The sequence below is a fragment of the Cyrtonyx montezumae genome, unplaced genomic scaffold (assembly GCF_038088225.1).
Source record: "Cyrtonyx montezumae isolate F1298 unplaced genomic scaffold, pur_monq_1.0 scaffold_23, whole genome shotgun sequence".
In the NCBI taxonomy this organism is placed as follows: domain Eukaryota; kingdom Metazoa; phylum Chordata; class Aves; order Galliformes; family Odontophoridae; genus Cyrtonyx; species Cyrtonyx montezumae.
Window position 1 is genome coordinate 6458317 of NW_027071970.1, and position 25852 is coordinate 6484168.

The 25852-nt window shown below is 45.4% G+C and overlaps 3 protein-coding genes and 1 non-coding gene across 6 annotated transcripts in view; 3 read left to right on the plus strand and 1 right to left on the minus strand.

Moving 5' to 3' along the window:
• Positions 1 to 2008: 2008 nt before the first annotated feature.
• TRMT2A (tRNA methyltransferase 2 homolog A) lies at positions 2009 to 8968 on the minus strand. The gene is made up of 11 exons (XM_065739060.1): positions 8454 to 8968; positions 7931 to 8039; positions 7244 to 7425; positions 6298 to 6412; positions 5926 to 6041; positions 5275 to 5386; positions 4554 to 4676; positions 3563 to 3638; positions 2947 to 3063; positions 2639 to 2735; positions 2009 to 2425 (listed from the first exon to the last, which is right to left on the minus strand). Exons 1-11 carry the CDS (start codon positions 8906 to 8908, stop codon positions 2137 to 2139), a joined length of 1791 nt encoding a protein of 596 aa, XP_065595132.1. The 5' UTR covers positions 8909 to 8968; the 3' UTR covers positions 2009 to 2136.
• Positions 8969 to 9214: 246 nt separating this feature from the next.
• On the plus strand, positions 9215 to 16312 carry RANBP1 (RAN binding protein 1). 2 transcript variants are annotated; one of them, XM_065739078.1, is made up of 6 exons: positions 9215 to 9330; positions 10698 to 10834; positions 11943 to 12100; positions 13990 to 14118; positions 15211 to 15276; positions 16176 to 16312. In XM_065739078.1, the coding sequence occupies exons 1-6, from the start codon at positions 9316 to 9318 to the stop codon at positions 16292 to 16294; spliced, it is 624 nt and encodes a 207-aa protein (XP_065595150.1). In that variant the 5' UTR covers positions 9215 to 9315; the 3' UTR covers positions 16295 to 16312. The 2 variants fall into 2 exon arrangements, with proteins under 2 accessions (XP_065595150.1, XP_065595149.1); XM_065739077.1 differs by having other exon boundaries at positions 9217 to 9330; positions 16173 to 16312.
• On the plus strand, positions 15337 to 15469 carry LOC136050435 (small nucleolar RNA SNORA77). Its single transcript, XR_010622387.1, has one exon. It is a non-coding gene; the product is annotated as a small nucleolar RNA SNORA77 (small nucleolar RNA).
• Positions 16313 to 19264: 2952 nt separating the features above from the next.
• Positions 19265 to 25852, plus strand: part of ZDHHC8 (zinc finger DHHC-type palmitoyltransferase 8) — an 81533-nt gene continuing 74945 nt past the window's right edge. For both annotated transcript variants that reach the window (XM_065739055.1, XM_065739056.1), the window contains exon 1: positions 19265 to 19435. In XM_065739055.1, the coding sequence (XP_065595127.1) occupies positions 19332 to 19435 (104 nt within the window). In that variant the 5' untranslated portion in view covers positions 19265 to 19331. The remainder of the gene's footprint in view (positions 19436 to 25852) is intronic.

A 25852-nucleotide genomic window follows, 5' to 3' on the forward strand; every position in this document is an offset into this window, starting at 1 on the left:
GCTGTGCTGTCAGGATACGGGTAGTTGGAGGACTATACAGAAACTATGGTTTAAAGAAGTGGCCTATCTTAAAACAAAAAACAGAAAGTACTGCCTCTGCTGCTTTTGATTATTTTTAGCAGCATAGCTTTGACCCATCTCTGTCTTTCTTTGGAAGGTGACATCGGTGCAGCAGTGACAAGCAGGGCTTGCTGTTTGTCTCTGATTCATGTCATGTCTGTTTTCTCATAACGACAGGGCTTCTCTCTTCTCTGCCTCAGTGTGTTTCTGCGTTAGGTGGGCTTTACTTCGGCGTGTTCTCAGCAGAATACCTGGACGTGGACAGCACTGTCAGACAAATCACCCTCACAGATCCTTTGTTCTGAGAATGTCAGTGTCTTTGCAGGTCACCTGCAGAATATCCGTAGATGCCTCACTCAGATTTGATTTTGTTACTTTGAAGAGGACTGCTGTATTACCTCAGTCTGCCACTATCAGATCACACGGTGACCGTCGCCCTTAATTAAAACATCCAGAGATTTCATTGTGAACCAAAGCCTACAACGTATATTATGCATTCTAAACGAAAAACAAAAAAGGTGGTGTTAGACCTTGCTGCAGCCTGACTGGAGAGATGTCCAGAAAATAGCGCAATAACTGCTGGAACAAACAACTTAACTGCTGTTAATCGTCATTGTGAAGTATTCTTGTGTTTTAATGTTTACTATTGTTTGGAGTGTAACAGTCTTGCATTTGCACATAAGCACGAGCTGCTTTGATAGAGGATAGATCACTGCATTAACTTCAGCTTCTGCATGAACACTTACAGCGTGGTTCAAGATGTATCCTAAATTTGTATCGTAACTTGTGTGTCTCCTAGCTAATCAGCTGTGCAGGTTTAGATCTTGATTGTACGAATGCATAAACTGCTGCTTTTGTCACTGATGTTTGTTCTTTATCCCTTCTATACAGAGGAGGATGGGTATTTTTGTAGGAACGGAGTGTATTTTTAAGAACTGTTCCCTCTGGGAGTTGCAGTTGTTGCTGTGCACGTGATGTGCTGTACGGACTGTAAGGGTTAGAGCTCATTATGGTACCGATGGAAAACTGTGACTGCGCTGAGCAGACAGATGCTTCCCATCCCAGCACCGGCGTTCAGCTCTTCAGTATTTATTGGAAACAAAACTGACCCAGCAGTTGGGTGCTCAGATGTTTGGAAAGACTATTATGCATAAACCTAACTATTGTATGTGAACTTCCCTGTGCTGCTGTTAAGGCTTTATACAAATATACTTTTAACATCCACGTATTTAAAAGCATGATTACCTTAATAATTCTCTAGACTGTACTTTGGTTCTGGAGTAAATCCAGGAAGTGGTAGCAGCCTAACTTTCCACAGGAAGAAAGGTGAAGTGCAAGAAGCCATGCTGTTCTTAACCAAATAAAATGTTCAGTTACAGTATTCTGATGTGTATCCGAGAAGGGGAAGCGGGGGAAAAAGCAAATTGTCCTTATTGCCCAGTAGGTAACAAAGGTTGCTGTATGAATTGTAGTGGGTGCAGTTGCTTGATGCCAGTGCTAAACTGGTACAACTATAAAGCCTCATTTTCAATGAGCCTCTGCTTGCTTTTTTCTGCACAATCATATAAGCCTCTGTGTTTGGTCTTTGAGTACTACATGTGTATTTTTCAGACAATTAGTTTTGAGCAATAAAGTTTGATATTATAAAATGCTGCAGTGTGATCAGTATTGTGGCAACTTAAGCACGTTCAGGAAAGGGAGCGTTGCTCCCCCGCTTCCTCAGGGTATTTTAAAACAGAACCTGGATTCTTCAGTCACTGTGGTTCAGCAGCACCCACTCTTGACACACAGCCAGCCAGCTGTCAGCTACTTCCACGTCCTGTGGAACAGCACCTCTCAGTGAGAGACCACTCTTAATTCACCCACCTCTGTTTCCCCTACCAAGGGCAGGCTGAGAGAACCTGGATTTGGCCTAATGGGATATAATTAAACTAAATTCAAGTTAGCATTATGATTAAATAAGTGGAAGCCTTGCAACCACTCTGTTGTAAGGATTTATTACCTAGGTCTTACAGCAGTAATACTATTGAAGCAGTTAACACACAAAAGTAGTTTCTGGAAAGTCTCTCCCAGGTGTTAAGCTGATTCCTGCTCTTTGCACGCTGCCTCTGTAGCTACAGAAGCCTCCTGGTTTGCACCAGTGTTAGCTGGGTTGGTACCATCTAAGTGCTCTGACTCACTGCCTTCTGCAGTGCCTGGTGCAGCATCAGGCTTTGCTTCCGCAGAGCTTCCGTTTGCATATTCAACCCTTTCAAAGAGTATCAGTAACTCACAGTGCTTGGTCTGGGGGAAGAGATCCACAGCCATCGCTCTGACGGGACGGAAGGCGGCTCCTTTCACTCGGTTGGAAGGCGCCCGGCAAAGACTTGACGGGGGAAGATGGAGGAGGAGGAACTGTATTAATATTTTACTGTGCTGTTTATCACTGCTTTTCTTCCCCGAGCCTCGTGCTGTGCTGGGCTGTCAGCATGCCTGTACATAGGTTGCTCCAAAAGTAACACCTCGCCCCCCTCCCCAGCAGCACAGCTTATTCTTCTTCCCATGTTCACTTATTCTACTTAACACAGGCACTACTCACTCCACAAAGTTATTCATCGCAGCTCTAGGATTGCAGGACACATAGATAAGCTTCTTCAGCTGTTCAGCTCTTCTAATTGCGAGAATTACCTTGGAATCTAGATGATGAAAAGCAAGAGACAGGAGGTGTGTGTCAGCAAACCACAAAGACTGCAGCACGCACTGTCACAAACAAAAGCTGTGCAGTGCTCCACTGCTTCCAGTCACACCCACAGTTTCCCCACTTTATTTATTCTGTTGTTTTTCTCAGGCACCCCACCAAAAACCAACTGGGACGATGCTCTTAAAACTCAGAGGAGGTGAACTTACGCAGTCCTGCTCGAGGTGGATCTACAATAGTAATCAGGTTCTGGGGAGCTAACATGTTAATTAAGGAAGGAACGAGATCTTCAGCCTTCCCACAGTGAAATTCAGTATTACTCAGTTCTATAAAAACAATTAAATACACGTTATTAGTCACAGCACCTTTCAGTACTCCCAAGTTTCAACCCTGGAAACGTTCAGGCCTTATGCCCTACAACTACAAATTGTTTCATCAACCAGAAACTTAATTCATTGCTGACTGGTACATCAAATTGTTTAAATGGCAGTAACTTACTCCTGTGTCATTATCTAAACTACAGCAAAAGCCCACGAAAAATAGCTCTGTTAATGTTTAGTTTGTAAGGGTAACTGTGGCTTCACGTCACATTTGCAGTGAAGTGTTGTATTTGTGAAAAAACACACCAGAGCTAGCTGTCAGCCAGCAGGAAAACTGATCATACAGACCATTGTGCACTCCTGTCTTCAGGAGAGATGGTACAGTTAAAATGGACAAGCTTATTATGGGCAATACGTAATGATGAGCTTCCTGGACACAATGCACTGGCTGAGTAACTCCTCTGCTTCCTAGGAAACAAGGACTTTACCTTTTAGCTTAACTAACCGTTAATCTGGGCATTGGCTTTGGCATCCTGCACAGCTTCTTGGCACAGTTCAATTCCAATCACTTTCTTCACTTTCTACAAAACAAAGGGAAAAGGATCAGGATCAGCCTATGATACATAAACGCAGCAGTTATCCATAGCATCACTAACTAACGGGAACTTGGAGTAATACCTGGCTAGAGAGCTACTGCCCTGCAGCCTGAAAAGGCTGAGGAGAAACCTGTGCAAATAATGGGGGCTTTCTAACATTAAAACTGGGGGTTGAATAGCATTTATCTCAGCCTGTATGCAACAGACTCTGCTTATGCTGGGGTTTGATTTTTTGGGGGAGGCTGCAGACTTCTTCAAACACTCCTGCAAGTTCTACCCTAAAACAACGATGCAAGTAGAAGAAATATTGGTTATTCACACCCAAAGATTTCTGACAAGTTCAATGGATACTTTTTTTTTTACTGAGTTTAGATATCCTACAGAATTAGGGCCTCTTTTGACTCTTAGTTTCAAGATAATTCAGGGCACTCAACACAAGAGTGAGCTTTCATTAGTAGCTGAAAAGAATTTAATTAGAAATCCATTATATATATATATGTGTGTGGGAATTGCTAAGTCACAGCCTGAACCAATGAGTGAGCACTTGAAGGCACACAGCCCACCCCGGGAGCACAGGTGGAAGCAATTCAGCTGTGACCAGAAGGGGGTGGACCCTGGCTCCAGCCCTCCCTAAGCTGCACTGAAGGACTGCTAGGCACAAGGGAAGCATCCCTACCTGGAGATCCCTCCTGGAGCATTTGCTGGGCCCTGATCCTTGGGATGGGTAAGCATGTCTTTCTTTTTTTAGCTGGACAGCGACCACCAACCTTTTTTGGGTCATTCAGAACTGGTTATCTGCCATTGTATTTCCCTACAATACACATCCCTCTTCCTCTCTCTCCACACAGACCACTACATCTGACTGTTGAAAGATTATATCCAGGAAGAGACGTTACTTACCTTGGCCAAAGAAATCCCAATAGTTCCAGTACCACAGCAAACGTCGAGCACGGTGCTCTCTTGGCTCAGCTGTGCCCACTCCCTAATGGCAGCATACAGAACTTCTGCAGCCTGAGTGTTTACCTGGGAAATTAACATCAAACTGGTCTACTTCATGAAGAGTTAAACGTGTTTTAATGAGAACAGGTTTTGTTTATTTTTGTTCTGTTTTTCCTCATTTCTAAGAAACAAGTCATGTTTATGTGTAACTTAAAAGTCACACGTGCTGACTCCCAAGTCATGACACCATTACAAAAGTTTCATTCAGTTCAGAGAAGTAATTTTTGGTTTCTATGTTCCTTCTGCTTCAGCACTTACGTTCCATTTCAAAAGCACACACTACTCGGTCAGGATTAAAAGTATTGGGGGAAGAATCACCTCTGGGAAAAGGAACCAAGAACTACAAAGATCATGGAACTGCTACTGCACATTCTGTACAATGCCACTCACCAGGAAGCAAACGATAGCAAAATCCTGAAGCAGAAAAATAAAAGCTACCTTTGACATTGTGCTCATTTATTGAGCTTTTACAGCAGAACATAATACTCAAATGTATTTAATCACAGCAAACGTAACTTTTTATGCATCTCCTACGTATATATTATCTTGGTACACAGCTGCAGCCCATTTTGAAGGTAATAATCCAAATCCAGTAACATCAGCAGCTCAGTAATATCCTTACTTGAAAAAATGCATGAGGAGAAATTCTAAATTTTAAGCCAAGAAGTTCTTCATATATGTACTTATCACCAGCCACGTGCTCCAAAGGCAAGTCTTCTAGGTTGGGAGATTTCCTGGGGGAAAGGGAGAAACAAAGAAATAAAAGCAGACAAGCACATTTGTTGCAATTCCTCCCCAAACTGAAGTCATCTTAAAAACTACACTGCTACATACTAGATTGGAATTTATAGTGTGCAACATCAACTGTGTTCACTTAGAGACTGTCTTCTTGGAGGGTTGGTTGGGTTTTTTTTTTTGCTTATAATTCTTGTTCCATTTATACACAGTTGTACCTAAAAAGAGGCAGAACTTAATTGTTGAGAGCAAACAGCCATCTCCTGCAGCACACACATCCCAGTGTGACAGCTACCAACTAGCAGTGGGTTCACCCATAGGAACACCAGCTCCTTCTACACAGGCACCACTACAGGAACATGGGAGTTTGAGGAGCTTTGTGGAAAAGGTAAGTAACTGTTCAGCACATTAGTAATGCTGCTGGCACCTTCAGGAATTAGAAACAGATAAATTAAGGGTGTGGAAGTGCCACCTACTTTACTGTTGAAGACAACAAAGCTCCACCCCCACCCCAATTCCCCAAAGCTGAGTCCCATACCTCTGGCCTTCCTCCACGAAGTACAGAGAGGTAATGCCGCTCTCCTTCCCTGCCCCTTCCGTGAAGTGTTTGGCCAGAGCGCCTTTCAGCTCAGCTAGCTCTTCTCTACTCAGTTTCTAAAGGTTTCATTGGGAAGGAGGGAGAATAATCTTTGTGACTTAAAAGAAACGATTCACTACATGCCATCTGCACTGTACCAATATATAACAGTGATCATTTAGTGATGTAAATTAATCGTTCGTTTACATGGATCGGATCATTTTAAATGGAAAAGTAGTACCGAGTAACTATCCCATTTCTCTTTGACATGCACTGTTCAGAAAATAAAACGAAAGCTGTGTGTCATGCCTGCATGTTATACATCTCAAATACCTGAGGATTGAAGTAAACGATTGCCATGATGTGGCCCTTCCTGCTGGTGCGCACCGTGAGCTGCTTCCAGTGACCTTCGTAGGTTTCTGGGCTGTAAACTGAGTAAGGGGTTGACCTGCCACGTTCAGAAGCTCAGTTAATTAACAAAGGACTGTTCTGGGGAAGTAACATTTAATAGTTTATTGAAATAAAAGCAGCTCAGCAGACAAAGTGATAAAAAGTGTTAAATACAAGCAGAAGCTACGCTGATTTGTCAAGAAAATTATTTCCTTAAGGAAAAAAGAAAGGCTGATGAAGTAGATTCTATCTGCCCCTGCAAAACAATCTGCCCCAGTTTATTCCACAATCCTCATGCTCCTCAATCATCCAAAGTTACAGAGTACAGGCAGCCTCTCACCACATTCAGAAAATGAAACAACTTTTCTTAAGTGCCCTCAGGGCTCCATGGCAAGTTGAAACTTTCCATCTTCACAGTTACTCAGAGGTTTCAATTGCTGACGATTTAAGTGCTTTGTAAAGAAATGGCTCCTTTTTAAGAAAGCCTTACTGCTCACCAGTTAACATTTTGCAGTTGTCTTGCAGAGTGATTCTTCTCCAAATCAGCCAAGCAAGCAGCTGCTTTTTGTTACTGGGATTTAACAGATTCTTCTGGGTGAAGCTGTCCCACAGTTATTTGAGGAAGCAGCACCAGCACTTACACATCTCAGAGCCTGCAGCGAGGCTGGCTTAGGCCAGTGTCTGCCTCTCCACCTCAGAACAGCTGAGGAAGCAACACACACCCAGCGACCTACACACAACAAATGTCGGAGAGCTGCTGAAGAATGAGACTGATACACCTCAGATTTATACACAAACACAGAAAGCTGATCATAGTTAATTTTAAGCGTATTCTTGAGTATCTGAGACATCGAAACTTCCACAGATAACTCATTTTACTTTTGCTCACCTTATGTAGTCTTGAAAAGCTTTTACGACCTTTTTGGCAGCAGCAGGAATGTGAATGGTATCAAACGGCTCCACCACAGCACACGTCCCGCCCTTGTATTTGCCCAGACGACAACCCACAGTTTTGTCTTCTTGATTTACACCAATCCCAATCAAGAACTCACATTTGTTGCGATATTCGGTCTATATTGAAAATAAAGTTAAGTAAGAGAGTTATACAGCACCTAAATGTATATGCCAAGTTCATCCTGAAGCAGCTCCAATATGGCTACACGTGCTCATAAGGGGCAGAGGGACATTTCAGTTCCCATGGAAGGTACTCCCGGGCTTTGGTGGATGGGAACAAACGGCCAAAATGAAAAAGCACAAACAGGACTTGCTGTTCCAAGAGGAAACTGCTGTGCTTACTTGCTGTTCCAAGAGGAAACTGCTGTGCTTACTGCACCACGTTTATGTTAGCCTACAACACGCTTCTGGGGACAGCATGCTCTTCATAAAGGTAGATTAGCCCATTAACTGTTCTCCTCCTTGCCAACTTTTCCAGGCAGCATTTAGACAATAGACAACAACGCATATGCTTCATGATGAACTGTGAGCGGAAGAAAAACCCTCTGTCTTTGCAGTGACTCTTATGACGCCCTCCTAAAGGCTGAGCTCCCTGAGCCAATCCAGCCCCGTGCTCCCTTACCTGCAGCGGTGAGGCCTTCACTCCCTCCACCGGGCAACACATTCTGTCGTACTTCTGCTTCTGCAGGAACAGCCAGGGCAGCAGTGCTCTGTTGGTATTCCCAATTTCCCTGCCCAGATCAGAAACAACAATTTAAAAGTACACGTTTGGAGAAAGCGAGGTTATGTGAGACTTTTTTCTTTTTTCCCCTTTTGTGGCCTACAGAAGGTATGACGAGATAGTGCTCGGTCAAAGGAAAACCTCTTCTTCTGGAGGAAACCCACGGTTTCACACAAACCTGAGACCTGCAGCCCCAAGACACGACTTGATGCAACGCTATGTGCCATACATCCCCAATGCGCGGGCAGCACTTTTATCTACAAGACTAAGGGAAACTACGCTATACACGCTTTGATCCGCAAAGCCCAAACTTCAAACCCGACGGGATTATCCCTAAGAAGAGCCCAGCGGGGCCGGCACAGCCCCAGCCGGGAGCGGCAGCCCCGGGGCTGGAGGCCGAGGGCAGCGTTCCCCCCGGCATTACTTGGCCAGCTTCTGCAGCACCTGCTCGCAGTCCCGCCGCTTCCCGGCCAGCTGCTGCTCGTAGGGCACTGCCCACAGCGGGGTGACCACGTCGGCGATGCGTTTCCCGAGGGGCTCGGCGGCCCCGGGCTCGTGCCGCCGCTTCCTCGCCATGGGGTCGGCCCTGGGCTGGGCCGGACGGACGCTGAGGGCGCGGCCTTTCCACGCGGCGCCGTGGAGGAGCCTGACGGCCTCGTCCCGCTGCTCCTCGCTCTTGAACGTCACGAAGGCGAACGTCTGCTTGCCCAGCAGCTTTATCTTGTGAGGGCTCAGGCCGTGCTTGGCAAGGAATTTCTTCACGTCGTTAAAGCCGATGTACTTCGGGAGGTTGCGGATCTCCACTTTGTAGATCTCGGAGGTGAAGAGGTCCGCCCGGGTGTACCCGTACGCGTCGGGACCGCCTTCGGCCGCCTCCATAGTGCCGCGCTCGGAGAAACGGAGCAAAAGCGATCGCCCGCGATGCGCTTTTTCTGGAGGACACCCCGCAGAACTGCGAGACGAAATAAAGCAGTGACCGCCGTGCGGCCTCAGCGCTCCCTCAGCGCCGCCATCTTAGGCCCGACCGCCGCGGTGCGGGGCGGAACGGCGCGGCCGAGGGGAGAGGAGAGCGGCGCGGCCGGGGCTGAGCGCTGCTGGGCGGAGACGCGGGGCCGGGGCTGCACGGAGCCCCGCGTGAGGCGGAGGGGCGGGGCGGAGGGGAAGGGCGCGTTTCCCATCGTGCCCCGCGGCGGCGCGGGCTGCGGGAATGAGGTAAAGGCGGGAGGGGCGGGGGAGCGCGGCAGGAAGCGCACAGCAACGAGTGGAGCGCGGAGAGCCTCGGCCCCATGGCGGACACCAAGGTGAACGGCGCCGAGCGGGGGAGCGGCGGGCGGTGGGGATAACGGCGGTGGAGCGGGCCGGGGTGGGGGATGGGAGGGTAACGGAAGCAGGTGGGGGCCGCGCGGGGTTGAGGCCGAGGCCTGCTTGGGGTGGCCTGGGCAGCGCTGCCCGGGGGTGGGGGCCGCGCTCGGGCGGAGCTCTGTGGTCGTTCCCGCTCCTCATGGCCGTCTCCGTCTTTCCTGCGCGGCGCGGCCCGCAGCAGCCCACGTGCCCGCGTGTCTCGGTCCCGGCCTGCTCCGATCCCGGCCTGCCCGCTCCCGCACGTGGCGGCGGGGCCCGGCGTGCCGCGGGGCGGAGCTGCGGGATGGCGGCGGGGCCGTTCCGCTCCTCTCTGTCCTGAACGGCGCTCCGCATCGCGGCCCACTTCTATCGGATGTACCGCTCCGTCGGGGACGCGCGTGGGCCGTAGCGCTGCGGTCGTTGATGAACCGAAAGTTTTTTGCAGCTTTTTTTTTTTTTTTTTCCCGTTCTCGCCTTTCCGCGAAATGAGAGCGCTCCGTTTCGCCCCGAGCCAGGCCCCGCCAGCACGGAGCGCCGTGTCTGCACCGTGCGGATGCGTTCCGCCTTTGTGTTATTCAAGTAGCAGCAACAGAAAGACGCGAATCGGTTTTCTCCACCTGGGACCGCTGTTTGTGGCCTCATTAAGCTTGCAGATTGCTCTCCCTTGAAGTCTGTTTTACCGAGCGCTTCCTGCCAGCACACCTGCGTGCCATGCGGTGATGGTGCGGTGCTCTCCCCGCCAGCTGCTGGCTGGAGCCTTCCTGGGCCTAGCAACTGTGCAAGCAGACCCCTGAGCCCTGTATAGGAGGTCTTACCTTGATCATTTACCTTCCAATTAAAAAGCGAGGTTCCTCAAAGAGCATAGCATTGAAGGAAGGGAACTTAAATAATGAGCATTGTAACTGTACTTTGAAAATCTCTGTAACTGTGGGGAGTTCTGTCACGTAGGATGAGAACAATGAACTTCTGTTGCCTGTCTTGATGTCCTTAGGCTGCTGGAGGTGTTTTCTTTCGTGCTGTTTTTTTCCCCCCATTATCTACAGGCTGTTAGCCACAAAGAAGTAGCATGTTATTATCAAACACATTGTGAAGGAAAGTTGATTGGAGAAATGAATTTTCAGCAGCCAAAAGTTGTACAGTAGAACAAAACCAGTGCGAGGCTGCTTCTTTCTTAGTCTTAATGCACATTAACATAAAGCAATTAAACCAAATTCACAGCTGAAAATTATTTTTACAGCATGTTTCAGTTGCTGAGATTCAATTACTGAATAGTTGTGAATTAAGTGCACAGCAAATTTATCTCTTTTTTGCTTTTCACCCCTTCCAGGAAGCACACGAGGAGCATGATACCTCTACTGAAAATGCAGACGATTCCAACCATGATCCTCAGTTTGAGCCCATAGTTTCCCTTCCTGAGCAAGAAATAAAAACTCTGGAAGAGGATGAGGAAGAGCTCTTTAAGATGTAAGTAGAACTCTTCTACACGTTCTCTAACCATTTGTTATGCTTAAGCTTGAGGAAGCTGGGTAACTTGTTAGGAATCTCTGTATGAAGTGGCAGTGTAAGTTGACTGGTGTTTGCTGTAGAGCCAGAGGTTGAGTTGGGGAGGGCTGACAGCACTGCCCCTGAGGAACTGGTTAAGGTCTGGAACAGCATGAAGGAGCTGACATCATCAATAATTTGGTTTTAATATTGCCTCTTTTAGCCTGAAAGAAAACATTAACTTGGGTAGTAAGTAGAGGTTTGAAGGTGTGCAGTAGCATTCCAAAACGCAAACCACAGAAGTTATGGAAGACCAGCACAGAAGTTAAGGTTTTGTCTGGGATGTGCCTATTTGGAATTAGTATCTCTTGAGCAGATGGTTCCTTTCCTTTAGCAGTGTCTTAAGCTCTTCAAGCTACCTCTGTGATGAGTGTTGACTAATCTCCCATACTATTCCTGTTTTTCTCCTTTGGTACACTGGTACCTTGAAAAACTAAAGAACACTGCAGTGCAGCACTATGCTTCCTTTGTACCTAACTGAAGAGCAGCAATAACAAGGGTTTGGGAGTTAGAAGGAACTGAGTGGTACTACAGGGTGAAGGACTTCCTTAACAGTAGATCAGACACAGCTTGGAATTATACAAGAGTAGTTTCAGGAATTAAAATTACTGCTGGCTGTAGCAGTTTTATTGCTAGTATAGGAATCTGATGAATAGCAAAACCTGTTATTTATACATTAATTTAAAATGCCAGGTGCATTCCCTTTCCAAAGTGTGTCCAGAATAAAGTGAACTCGAGGATAGGTGTTAAAGAATTCCTCATAGCTTGGTAGGACCCTTGAGTTATGTATCAGTTTGTAACACTGCGTGCTGAATAAAGCAGAGGTCACAGAGTCACACACAATATCCCGAGCTGGAAAGGACCCACAAGAGTCATGGAGTCCAACCCCTGGCTCCACACAAGACTGCCCAAGGTTCTTTTAAAACATCTTTCTTTGGCTTAAAAAGCATCTGCTGTACCATACAGGTGGTGTGTTGTTTCAGTAAACTGTTACATGCAGGCTAACTTCTGATGTTCTTCCTTCTTGAAGGCGAGCAAAGCTGTTCCGGTTTGCTTCTGAGAATGACCTTCCAGAGTGGAAAGAACGAGGAACTGGTGATGTAAAACTCCTGAAGCACAAGGAGAAGGGAACAATTCGCCTCCTCATGAGGAGGGACAAAACTTTAAAAATCTGCGCGAACCATTACAGTACGTCATGCATTGCTGTCCTTGCTGTTGTGGCTTTTTATTAAGCTTGATGGAGCTTTATACATTAGAAGTTAAGAGCCCAGTGGCTTTTAGCAGTAGCTGCAGAATTGCTGCCTCTTGAAACAAGCGTCCAACTCACAGGAGACTGTAGATGTGTTCATTTCTTGCTCTGTGCACAAAAGTACATGTATCAGAACATGAGTGCTCGTTTTTGTGAACTCGGGGAGGCTGTAGTTTTGATGGTAGCTTGTAACGTAGTGTCTGAAAGTTTTTTGCTTTTAAGACTGATGATATTCTGGAGACACCTTGAAATTTCACTGTATCCATCTACCTCAGTTTTGTTTTTTAATGATTGCAGAAAACGTAGGCCTTAATCCTGTTCATTATAAGGAACGTCTGCTGACATTTTTCATAAAAGAATGAGAAAATACTGCAGAGTGCTAAATAGTTATTACTTAAATGGCTGAGTTGTAAAAGCAATTGTTTAACCATTAGAAAGCAGATACTGAGATGCTGAGCTAGTCTGGCTGCGTTTCTCTGCTTCTGGAAGAAACATATAGGAAAGAGGTATGTTCAGCTAACTTCTTCAAAAGAAGGTGTGGTGAGACCTGAACAACAGGGGTTGCTCCTTTGCTTTTTAAATGAAACATGAAAGGATGAGAAAATTTGAAAGTCAGTGTAACTAACAACATGAAGTGATGCCACATTAGTCTACTTGGTGCCTTTGGTGGTACTTTAGTTGTTATTTATGGAATACATAGTATCTATGGAGTTAAGCTATGTGTAGGTTGTTTGGAATACTTTGTTAAAGTAACAACACAAATCTGAGAACAGAAGCAATAGTGTTTATTTTTCTATGGGCAAATCTTTACAGAAGGTCAAACAATCAGAATGCAGGTGTTACTAGCTTTGGGTAGAAGGAATGGCAAATACAAAAGTAGCACAGTCACTGTCCAGTAACAGTAATCAACCTTTTCTTTAGGAAAATATCCACATAAACAGATATTTTATCCTGGAAAAACCGCTTGCAATATAGATTTCTTGACTGAATTTTGGGTGCCGAGCAGGCAGACAGAAGGATCCTTTTCATTTTTGCAAGCATTATATGAAATAATCCCATCTCTAAATTCGAGAGGAAAAAAAGAAGCAAAGTGAGTTGACTGTCTTTAGTGTTCTTCTGATCAAAACTCAAGAGCCAGGCATTTGGACAGAAGCAAGGAATATGCATGCTCAGACTTTGCGTGCAGTGGAAGAAGGCTGAGTGGTGTGAGCAGGAACATTCCAACTCCCCCAGTCAGTTGGGTTAAGTAATTTTAGTGCCTTGGAAGGAAAGGGCTCTATTTCTGGGATGGGGCAAATGGGCTAAAAATTTGCTGGACACGTTTTATGGCATTGCAAAATGTCTTAATCCCTTGTAGTAGAGCTTTAAGTGAGAGAGTACTGAGCCTGATTAGATGACTAATTGTAGGAATAAATATTTTTTCTAGTTTTTGAGTAGTTTCTTATAATATACAATATTTTCAGTGTGTAGCAGAATGGTCTTTTCCTCTCTGAGTGCTTTTTCTTCCTAAACCATTTGACTGCTCCTTAGGATTGTGCTTAATGCTTGCATCTCTCAGGGTAAGTGTAGAAGTCATTTGTTTGGAAGCAGAGTTAAGATTCACCTTAGTGAATCTAGCAGTCTTATACAGTAATGGTATTGCATCATTTTATTGGAGGGTGAAAAGAAAAATATATTTGGACACCACTGTTTTTGTTTTTTTTTTAATTTATCCATCAGTAATTCTCTATAAAATGCTTTATGTAAGCATCAAGTCCTTCAGGTTTATGAAGGCTGGTGTGGGAAATGTAGTGCTGTGCTCTGTATCTCTTTAATGCTTGCTTTTCAGTCACGCCCTTAATGGAGCTGAGGCCTAATGCTGGGAGCGACAGGGCATGGGTCTGGAACACACATGCTGACTTTGCAGATGAGTGCCCCAAGCCTGAGCTGCTGGCAATCCGGTTTTTAAACGCGGAAAGTGAGTGGACTGCTGCTGAACTTGTGTTGATCATACACTGTGTGTCATACTCTGTGTGTAAAGGTATCATGCTGCTGCCTGGAAGCATTAGCTGATAACTGATTTCACTTAGTGAAAAGTTAGTGAAATCAGTTAAGTTAACTTAGTGAAATCAGTTAAGTGTTTTACTGGATGTCATGATGCCCTGTGCAATAGCTAGGTCTTCAGTAATATTTATGGAGCTTTGTGCCCTAGGAACTTTTAAAACTTTGGTGCTACACTTGCATGAAAAAAAATCCTGCTTACCCTTTGCAGTACTGACTAAGCGGATGATGGGTGAGCAGGCACAAGTTAGCCCTTCATTTATCTTTTATGAGATGCTTGAAAAGGACTTAATATTTCTTGAACTAGCTCCTCAGTGGCTTCTGAATTTCCTATGGGGCGACAGTGACCTCGTGTGGTCAGTCATACCAGGCTGATGTATCAGATTGCTGCTTCTATGGTTCTAGAGTTAAGAAGTTACCTTGACTGATTAGATTAGAAATCTATTGTTTCTTGTATTATTCATGTATCAACATTATTTATGGTAACACGTAAGAAAGATCATATTTCCTTAGCTTTTGTAGTCAAGATAAGCTTGAGTTTAGGTCTTTGGATACTGTACTAGTGAGGCAAACTTTATCTTTAGCACTTGATGCTGATACCCTAAGCTGTGGTATGGTTATGAGTCCTTCTGGGGTGTAATATAGTGGAGAAGGACTGTAATTCATAGCTAATCCTCAGTCTTCTGCATCTAGTCTTGTTAGAATACTGTTGTATTCTTATTTTTGTGGGGCAGGGACAGGCAGAAGTTGGACTCACCACAGAGTAGTTCCTTCTGGAATCTTGTTTCAAATATTTTGTAAGTGTGAGGAGGCTTTCTTAGATGTGCTGCTTGAGATCTGCACAAATGAATGGACAAAAAATGTTCGCATTCTGTATGTTCTTAAACTTGATGACTTTATTAGTACCTTCAAGTTTTGTTTATACATCTGATTTTTGAGGGAAGATACTTGAGATACTTGCAGTGTTGCAAGGAGGTAAAGTTAATGAAAAAATATTCTATCAAAACAGATGCACAGAAATTCAAGGCAAAGTTTGAAGAATGCAGAAACGAAGTAGACAAGAGAGCAAAAAAAGGTAAGGATTAAGTCTTAAATGTTGGAGTGGTTGTAGCCCACAGTGTATTGCTGTGCTTGAGCAGGCTCACTCTGTACCGAACTGCACTCTTCAGTTCAGGTGCTTTTTCTGTCTGCGAGAGTAATCACTCACAGGCATGATGAATGCCGTCTTCCTTGTGGAAGGCTGTTACAATTGCTACTGGGACATTGCACTCGAACTGCAGTGATATTTCCTCTTTCCAGTTTCCCATCCCAAATTTCACAAATACATAATCATGTAATAGAATGTTCAATTCTAAGAGTTGTTAATATATTTAAAGTGGTAGCATTTCTTCCCATGTCTTTATTGAATAGCTTAATGCATTACCTTGTTTTATTGTCTATTACAAGATAGCATATCTTGTGAAATAAGCACTTCTGTCTTCCAAAAGTACAGATTACAAGTAGTTGGCAGTAAACAATCTTGATATTTAGGTCAAAATCCTTCAGTCTTAAAAACTTCTTGTCTGTCCCAATTTCAAACTGGGGAGGTGGGGTCTTGGGAAGGGTGGCTTTCATTTGAGATAGACAAGGAGCTGTTGACTTGAGAGATTTACTTGACTGTATGGAGTCTGTTACTGGTAGTGTGAAAACTGGTCAAATGTGATGTATTTCTCCATCAGTATGATTAGATGCTCATCTAGTGATTAAAATATTCAAGTGGTGTTTCTTCAATTTTGACACTGGAAGGAATTTTCAAATTAGAAATAGAATGAGTCGCTCCAATGCTCAGTGGAGGATTTCTTTTGCTCTTATTCTAAACGCAGGTTGTCTCTCCTCCCTATCCTCTTCACCTTCTGCCTTCCCTGTTCCCCCATTACAGGAGAGTTGACTACTTCCTGTGTGTAACTTTTTTTCCCCTCATCCATCTCTTAGCAGGCACAGACAAAAATGATAGTGCCGATAAAGTTGCTGAAAAACTAGAAGAGCTTTCTGTAAAGGAAGAGAGCAAAGAAGCTGAGAAGAAAGAGACCAAGGAAAATGAAGAAAAGCAATAAATCATCCTGGGCCTTGCAGTTTTTCTTTATATTTTTTTTCTTTTTTTATTTTTACAAGGGACTTTATAAGGAACTGAATTCAATGTTCAGGTTGTTTTTTCTAAGCTTTTGCCCTTTTGAAGATATCTTCAGAAAATCCATTCCCCAGTCACGAAAATGTACTGTTGCTAACTTTCTTTTCCATAGTGGAAACACTTATTTATGGTCATCCAAAAGAGTGAATAAAACAAACTTGAAACAGCATCAGAGGATAGAACTGAGTTTTCTATGTGCTTTAGATGCTTATGAATAGAGTTGTTTCATTGGGTGCTGACATGCATATAGTCCTGTCCAGGCTAACTAGAGGAGCAGACTTTATGAACAGGGAAGATTAGGATGGCATACTTGTCTTTTAATGGCTTATGAAAACTAATGTAACAATCCTTTCATGTTCTTCCCTGCTCTTTGTTCCTGAGAGGGGGGAAGCACGCCTGTGATTCTTGAAGTACAGCACACTTGGGATATCAGGCAGTAGAACATTCTGGGCACACTACTAATGATGTTCTATGTTCCAGAGGAAATAAAGGTGGGGAGGAGATGTATTATGAGAGACCTGAGTATTACTTTCCTTTTAGAAAACAAAATCTCAGCCCTACTGCTTACGAAAGTTATTAATGTTAGAAATGCTTGAGCCTGGCACAAAGTTGTAGCTGTGGTCCCAGATCTTCCACAACGTGCTTCTTGCTGACTGAAGGCAGTATTGGTCTCTTATATTAAGATGTGTTCAAAGGAGTCTTAAATGTTGGAGTACCAAGTCAGCATTTGTAACAGTTATACTCTCTAAGCATTTTTGTTTTCAGGGCCTTGGAGCTTAACATTGCTTTTAAGAATTGGAGAGGTGGTGACCTTACAGGATGAGTGCTGGGAGTCTGTCCCTCTTGAAGGGAGAAATTCAGATATTCTCTTAGGTCAGTTAATGATGTACACACTGAAGGGGGCACTATTCTTGCCAGTAATGGGCAAATTGATAAAATCTCTTTCCTACAAGCATTTATTGCTTGCCTGGTTTCAAGTTACTGCTAGAGAGTAGGAGAAAATATATATTAAGTGCTAAAATCAACACAATTTAAGTTGGATAGATTAATTGAATTTTGTTGTTAACCACTAATACAAGGTTAGTGTTAGATAGCAATGGGATTCTATATTACTGTTCTCAAAAGTATGAAAACTGAACAAAACTTGCTAAACTTTGTATGGTGTTAATATTGGATAGTGAGACCTCTATCTCCATAAAAAGGCTTGCTAAGTAGATGGGGCTCTGCGACCTGCCTGAGGAAAATGTGTTCTCAAAAGAGGGCGACTTGTATTTCTACTTAGTGCTGCCTTTTGATGCTACCATCAACCAGTAGTCCAAACTGTGGCACTGTCACTAAGGTACTCACTTCATTCGAACAAAGTATTTCCTTTAGTGTTGTACACATTTCCCCTTCAAGTGCAGCAGATATCAAAGGCCTGTTAATTAACAAAGATGGTCGAAAGGCAAAATGCAGTGTTTTAGTGTTTCTGGTTTGGAAATAACCGAGCAAAGCTCTTTTGAAGTACTTAGCATTTGAATGTAAAAGCCAAATTGTTATCCATGAGTCACTGTAAATTCTTTGATCTGATGATGTCAAACTGTGTCTAAATCGATAGAAATGACATATAAAGATTTCAAAATAAATGTAAATTTTCATTTAAAGGATTTGTTTTTCATTGAGCTAACTCACTGGGAACGTGTTTTTAGTCTGTGGGGTAAACTGCAGTGAAGGGGGCAGCACGGCGGGCTTGGCTTCACTGCCATGTGCAGAGGATGGAGGAAACTTCCTTTGCCTTAGTAGTCTAAGTGCTCTTGTCTTAATATCTTAATGTTGACAGTCTGCTTAATTTCATTACTTTCTCTTTTCCCCCTTTTTATTTGCGCATATATCTTTGATTTCAAAGTGTTTCCCTTCCTGCTGATGTTAACTGGTCCATGTTAACTGTTCATGGATCACTAGCGTCGTTAATTTGAGTCTGCAGCTTCCAGAAGCCAAGTGACAAGGACCCCAGGGTTAAACGATTTCTCTAGGTAGCATTTGGCTGAAGAATGTTCTGGTCTTCTAACCTGAAAGTGGCTAGTCAATGGTCTGGTGGGTTTACAAAGTTCTTCAAAGTGGGGCTTAGCTAAAATTACTCTTGCTTCAAAATAGAAGGGAGGGAAAAAATCCAGTCCTTCCCTTATGCTGCTGAAATCTTTGACCATGTACCGTTGTCAGAGCTGGGAGATGAGGGGAGCAATTTTTCGTGTGATTTTTCAATATGTGAATTTAAGCACGGAGTATCTTCGTCCGCTTCCTTCCCAGTGGACACTGCTCACTGAAATGAAAGCCTTGTTTGGGCAGAGCGGGTCCTGGCCCAGCTCTGCGGCAGACGTTATGTCACGCAGCGCAAACCTTCAAACTGTTCTGGGGACGTTCATTCAGAACCGACTCGCGGAGGGGCTGTCCACGACGCGCTCCTAAAAGGCGGTACCGCACATTCTCCACGAGAGCGGCGTGCAGCCGCGGCGGGAAGCGCTGCCCGAGCACAGCCCTGCTCCGGCTCGGCTCAGCCTCAAGCCGCCGGACCTGTTCAGCGCGGGGCGAAGCACCGCTATCCCCGGCCCCGCTCTGTCAGCCGGCGCGGAGCTGCGCGGCCGTTCCGGGCCGAGCGCAGCGCCCTCCCCCGGCGCTACGGAGCGCAGAGGGCCCGACCCCGCGCGGCGCCGCCGTCGGTGCGGATCTCGGAGCGGCCGTCAGCGCCGCCCCGCGCGGTGCCCGGGGAGCGGCCCCGGCACAGGGAGCGGCCGCGCCGCGCTCCTCCCGCGCCGCCTGAAGGGGCGGCCGACATCCGCCGGGTGGGCCGCGCCGGGGGTGGGATTTCCTGTGCCGGAGGTCAGCCGCGGCCCGGCCCTCGCTGCTGCCGCCCGGCCCCGCCGTGCCCGCGTCCTCCCGGCCGCTCCTCCCGGCTCGGACTCACTCAGTGATGTGTAAGCCACAGGATGCCCAGCAGCACCGGCAAGAGGTTTAAACCGACCAAATACATCCCCGTCTCCACAGCGGCCGCCTTGTTAGTGGGTTCGACGACTTTATTTTTTGTTTTCACGTAAGTACCGCGGCGGGGTGGACCGTCCCCCCCCTTCCCTACCCCCCCGCCCACCCTTTCCGTCGCTGCTCGGCCGGGTCACGGCGCGGATCGCTCGGTGCGTTTTTTTATGTAACCAACCCCCGGAGCCCGAGGTGCCGACGGGCGCGCTGAGATTTCGCTCGTGGGAAGGAGCGAGGGAATGGCTGCGGTGTGGGGGGGCTGGGGGCGAAACTTTTTGTTGCCCCCGTTTTCCGTCGCTCCCCCCGTCCCCTCGTCGCAAAGCGCAGCGCCCCGTGGCCGTGGGGCGGTGGTCCGGCGGCGCTGCGCAGTGCCGCCCCGCGCAGGGCCGTGGGGTGCGTGGGGTGCGGGGCCGGCGCTGGGCTGGAGGAGCCGAGGGCTCCGCGGCGGTGTGTCCGTGTTTTTTAGCTTTTTAAGTTCCGCCGTAACGTAATTCAAGACGCTGCTTGCTGGTACGAGGGTGCCGCAGCTCAGCGTTCAGAGCGAAATGCAGATGTCGTTTGGCCGAACGGTTTCTTAAATCGGAGCGGCGATTGACACTGAGCAGTGCTCGTGGCTTAGCGTGGTGTGATTGCTGACTGCTGGCTTGGACGCCTTGGATGCGAAGGGACCGCTGAGTCCCTTGAGGATATCGCAGCGTTTCTGCACGAGGAGCTGGTACGTGTATAAACCCATCCTTCGTCGCTGGGCTTCTCATCATGGCTGGGGCCGCTCTGGCACATACAGCACACAAGTTGCCTTCTGTCCTGAACTTGGCTCACACCGTGCTGCATTTATTTTGTTCACGTGGTTTCACAATCAAAAAAAAGGGACCTTCATGCCGGCGTTTTGATTCTCCTGCACCCGGAGAGATGGATGGGTGCGCACTGAGGTTGTCTCAGGAGCTGCATGTCGCTTTTCACGTGATGCTCTGAGCGTGCAGCTGCAGACCCGTGCTGCTGTGCAGCACCGGGGCTGGAACACCGTGCTCCGGCTCAGCGGGATGCCAGCGGGCATGTCCCTGCCAGAACGTGTCACTGCACAGGGGAAGAGTTTGTCTGTAGTCTGTTACCAAATCTCAAGCTTAACTCCACACTCTGTTAGCAGTGAATAATTACATGCAAAATGAGATATTTTTAGAATCTCTCCATATTGTAACTTGGCCTGTGCATCTCAGAGTGTTAGTACAGTGTCGGGGACCGTCCCAGACGCGTTCTCCGTGCTGCTGCCAAGTTGCGTCTGTGATGAAAATTACACTTAATTGAGCAACTGCTGTCAGGCAGTCTCTGATGTCCTGTCCATTCAGAAATACTTGGACAGATCTGCACAGATTTTCTGTTTTGTTTTGTTGTTGGTTTTTTATTGTCATGAGCAGTTTTAGCCGTGTCTGTCTTTGTGAGCAGAGCACGCAGTACCGGTAGCATCTGTTCGTGGTGGGTCTTTCCTTTTGTTGTCATCTGTTACTCAAGGCTGCACTTTCCTGGGTGCCAACGTGTGCTGCTCCTGTAGGTACACAGATGAGTGGTGCAGCAGAGGAGGCTCTGCCTGCTGCTGCTTCAAGCTTTGCTGCTCGTACGAGCCAGCTTGCTGGCTGCAGCTTGGGAACTTTACCAGGTGATGATTTGCTTGAGTTTCTATTTGTTTCTTGTTTGCGTCGTTGAGCTCTGAGGCTGCTCTGTCTGTTGAGGACCTTATCTGTGTGTAAGTGCATGAAACAGGCAACGGATGGGATTCTTGCAGCAGATTCTGGTGCAGATCAGCTCCGTGGGATGTCATGGACTCGGCCAAATTCAGCGTGTGGAACTGAGTAATGGATGTTAATATATGTGGAAAAAGTGAATAATGATTTCAAAAACTGCTTACTGAGGAGGAAACAACGTGCTCTGTGGGCACTGAGCACGTTTCTCAGTAGCTGTCTTAGCTCAGTGCTCTCCCTAGGCCTGCCGGTGGGCTCAGCCATGCTCCGTGAGGGCCTTGTGTTGGGTGGGAAGCTCCTCGAGGCCAGGGGTGGCTTTTAGGCAGCGTAATCTTTATTTTTAGCTGTGGTCCAAACAACTTTGCTAAACAGTAACACTAAAGGGTGTTTGAAATATGTGGTGTGCTCTGTGATGTCACTGCAGTGTTGACCAGTGGTACTCATGCATTAGTTTGGGAGGGTTCCACAAGGGATGCTTCTCTATTCTTTTTCCTCAGCTGACTATTTAGCATTCACTGTACCTCTGTGGTATTCCTTCTGGTTCTGTGAGGGGGAACTAAGCTACTTAGCTATCACAGCATTGCCTGGAAAAGTGTCTGAGAGCGGGTGTGCTGTGGGCCCTCAGCTCCCCATGTGCGTTCCTCTAATAATAAACAGAGCTGTGTGAGTAGGTGGTCTGGTTTGTCACAGCAGGGGAGCAAATGTGCATTAACTGTAAGCATTGCAAATGAATGTATAAATAACGCTATATATAATAATTAGGTTAATTTACTTACAGGAACAAATCAGATGGCATAATGAAGGAAGAACAATTCTGCTGAACGTTACCAGAATCCAGAGTGATTCAGCTGCAGCACATTGAGCTTATTTCTTCTAAAACCCTTTTTCCTTTGTATCTTCAGTAAGGATAATAGTGTAACCCAGTCTGGGCTCTTCTGCCTGGGACCGCTGGCTGCTGTGATGTAAGCGTTGGTGTGTTCATCCACAGAAGCATGTCTTGTCAGCTTTCCAACTTTGCTTTCCAACTTTAGGTTGGTAACTGCAGTATTAGCAGATTGCAACTTAATTGTATGTGAGCATCGTGCTATAAAGCCTAACTTCACCTGATGAACGGTGATTATGGAGCCAGTGGTACCCTTCACTTGTTCAAATTGTTCTACTTGCTGCTGTTTCCCTTTCCAGCAACCACTCCATTTTGGCTTAGTTGCAATACCTGCATGTGTAGGTGCCTAAGATTTTAAGGAAAAACTGTGGCTTATTTTTAAAATAATTTTATTTATTATTTTTTTAAAACGTAAAACTACGGAGGGGTTTTGGCTTCCTGAGATATTTTAACTTTTCCCATCATCTTTGCAAGTTGGAAGAGATAAGGATTTACTGGCTGACCTGAGCTGTCTCAGCTGCCATTCTATCAGCTGCTGAAAGGATGTTTATTCTTCCAGTGACAAAGAAATGGCCTTTTAGACTGTGGCAATTTAATCATGATATATAATTTTATTCTATATTGTATCTAAAACTTGTCATGAAAGATTAAAAAAAAAAGACAACACAAAAAACAGGCAATTTCAATGGGAAAATGCATTTAACTGATGTGTGAAAAGCCTTTTTTTAATCATTCCTAATGCTGGAAGAGAGTTTGGTTTTCTGGCTATAGCTGGGAGAATCTGTTATCTTCGCTTCCGTGGGGAGTAGCAGAGCTGACAATACAGGACACTTCTGAAAGCTAATAAAATTTGTTCCTCAAGGGAGGAAGAAGTAATGTTTGTGTTCAACAGGAATATTCTCTCCCCTTGCAGTCTGGGTGGGAGAGGAGCACCGTGTCGCTGCGGGCGGTGCGTGGCTGGGTGCCTGCAGCAGGGCAGCACTCTGTGTGCTCTGCAGACTCAGTGCTGTTTGAACACTGAGTGCAGATCGAGATTTGAAGCCCGAATAGGTAATGCAGGGAAAGCTGCTCCTGTGCTGCCCACGGCTGCGGTCAGTGTGTGTGACGTAGCAACGTCCTGTCTGGTTTTCCTGCTGAGCAGAAATGGAGGATGTGGGTGTATGGACATAGCGATGAGAGGCTGCCTCTGTTAGACCAGGGCAGGCCTTTCAGCCTTTGTACATGAACGTGCAACCAGGTTTTCTGTTTTGCTTTAAGGTCTTTTTTGAGATGCTGCTTTAAATGCTGCCCGTGTTTATCCAAATATGCCGCATGTAGAGACTGCTTCTATTTATACAAGGATACACAAAATTGTTCAGATGGTATGGGAGCTTACTTGGCTGTTAGTGTAAACTGAGAGATGCTACTCTTCCAAATACAAATAGAAATGGAAACACAGACACATTTTGTGACCTTGGACTTGTGATTTTTCAGGTTCGTTACCTGAGGCGGTTGCTAATTTTACACTTATCTTTTTTTGTTGACAACTTATTCTGTTAGGAAGTGCTTCTTAGCTGAAATCAACTCCAGGACCCTGTGGCATTGGGATCTCTGTACTTGTTTTCATGGGATGTGTGATGGATGAGCAGAACGAGACCTAAAAGAGAGAACATGGATTTTGTTTAGCTTGCAGCGGAAGATGTCTGGAGTAAATAATACGGTGGTGTGGTCTGGTCAAAGGCATGGAACAGGTGTGTGCTGGAATGGGGAGAAGCACCTTCATAGCTGAAACAGGTACACTTGTGTAAATGCTACAAAAGCGAAACATTGATTTACTGTCCTTTGAGTTGAGCCAGCAGATAGAAGACTGCTTCCTCACTCAGCTACAGGTAATGTCCAGTTGTGCTGTGCCACCAGAGAGCTGCCATCAATTATCATGTCAATGGGAGTGCTAATGAAGATGGAAGTAAGAGGCACAGGGACTGAAATAGTCATGCTGCTGCTTTTAGTGGAAACTCTGTATTCTTTTGCAGAGAATGCTATAGTCTGGAAAACTGTAGTCAGTCTGGATCCTGTTTTGCTTTAGAAAAGGCAGTTTTGAGGATCCTAGCTTGGTGATGGCTGTTTGTCATTGAAGTGAGTACACCACAACGCAGTGTATGCTGCATTAATCTTCAACAAGTAATCTACATCCAGAAAGACAGTTTCTTAATCTCTGATTGTTCTTCTGCAGTTACTAATGTAGTTTAGCTATATTTGCTTCAAAACTGTGCAAAATTCACAAACTTCTGAGCTCTCAGCCCATCACACAAGCAGTAGTGGGTACTTGACTCTTTCTCAGAGTGGATATTATGGAATAAACAGTACAGTAATGCAGATATCACAGTGGTTACCATGGTTTTCTGTTTGTGAACCTGTAAGCACAGAATTTGTTGTCTTCAAATGTGAAAGCAGTATGAAATACCTTTCATGAACACATGCTGCTGTGTTTTGATATGTTCCAGTAACAAGGGGTGGTGGAGCCTTGTGCAGAGCACAGGAACGGTTGAATTTTACATCTAAAGCCAAAGCCAGTGTACACGTGTCCCATTTTTTTAATGTTCTTTAATCCTGTAGGAAGTCACGTAATTCGGAAGTGCTGCCCTTTGGGCAACTGGATAGCAAGTTCTGTGGAGCAAGGTAGCAATACTAATATGAGAATATGAGAAAAAGAGATTTTTCTCAAGCTGTATATGAAATGTCCTTAGTTCTTGAGGGGAAGAGCTCATAGAAGCTGACCAGTCAGTGAGTGTCTTGAAAAGAAGGTCCATGTTTGCCACTCTGCAGTGACTGCTCTCCAGGAAACCTCTGCACAGATTCAGACTAAATTAATAGCAGAATGGTCTTAAGTGAACAAATTAATGTGTAAGTTGGAGCCTAACAAAGGAAACTCGAAACCGCTTAAAATTATAAGGGCTTTCACAAATAAAGTCAGACAAAGCCTTTCTCTCCCAGAGTTCTCAAAACTGAATTGGCATTTACATGAGCTCTCTTTCATGTCTTCAAGGAAATAATCCAATGCAATATCTGTATCAACACAACTTAAGTACAGTGCTGGGAATACAGAATGCCTGGATATTTTTATAAACAACTATCATTTTAATTTAAATTCAGATCAATCATAGAAATGCTTTGAAATGGGAAGGTTCAACTTAGAACTTCTGATCCCATTTGTCAGGGGGCAAGGCAGGTGTTTTCTTCTGGAAAAACATTTCCTTTCCTTCTTAGTATCAGAAGTTATTTGGGATTATTTTAATGGTATATAAGCTATTTATCATTAATTTTTTTTTCTCACGAGCGGGATCTCATTTTGCATGCTTAGCTTTCTCTGAGGGTTGTGTGCCCTCGCAGTAGGCAGTAGGTGTGCTGTGATGTAGGAGTGCTGAGCACCTGTAGGTAATGCTTCTCTCCCCAGCAGCCAGCCCGCCCCGTGCCATAGCAGGGCTCACACCCAGCACTGGGCTAGCAGCTGCTGGGCTGCAGGAGGTGGAGGTAGTTGTGCTGAAGCTTGGTTGGCTCTCTTTTAAAAGCTTAATGGTTACATTGTCCTGCTTTAACTTTCATTTGTATGTCATTCCACATGGGTAATTCCTTTTGCCAAAAAGTAGTTCTTGCACCGTGTTCCAAAGGCTGTGTTCTAGTGGGATACAGCTAAATCTGTCCTACTAGAACTGAAAAATTAATGATTTCTTTTCTAGCCTGCTGTATTTGTTCTATAATTCATATCTGGTAAAATGAGAAATGGACTTTTGATCTAGCCATTGTCTCTCCATTTACTAGCTGGGTGTTTGTGGTGGTGCTGTTTTTAATTCATCCCTGGGAGGATGTTGGGGTGTGAATC

What these genes read in the sequence shown, in the direction of transcription:
- TRMT2A (XM_065739060.1), bottom strand. Translation starts at nt 8,908, where the DNA reads ATGGAGGCGGCCGAAGGCGGTCCCGACGCGTACGGGTACACCCGGGCG. An exon ending in TCGTTTACTTCAATCCTCAG is followed by an intron (nt 6,042 to 6,297) that starts GTATTTGAGATG and finishes TGAAACCTTTAG; the next exon opens with AAACTGAGTAGAGAAGAGCT. An exon ending in TTGGGATTTCTTTGGCCAAG is followed by an intron (nt 3,639 to 4,553) that starts GTAAGTAACGTC and finishes TTTGTTTTGTAG; the next exon opens with AAAGTGAAGAAAGTGATTGG.
- RANBP1 (XM_065739077.1), top strand. An exon ending in CCGGTTTTTAAACGCGGAAA is followed by an intron (nt 14,119 to 15,210) that starts GTGAGTGGACTG and finishes CTATCAAAACAG; the next exon opens with ATGCACAGAAATTCAAGGCA. An exon ending in AGACAAGAGAGCAAAAAAAG is followed by an intron (nt 15,277 to 16,172) that starts GTAAGGATTAAG and finishes TCCATCTCTTAG; the next exon opens with CAGGCACAGACAAAAATGAT.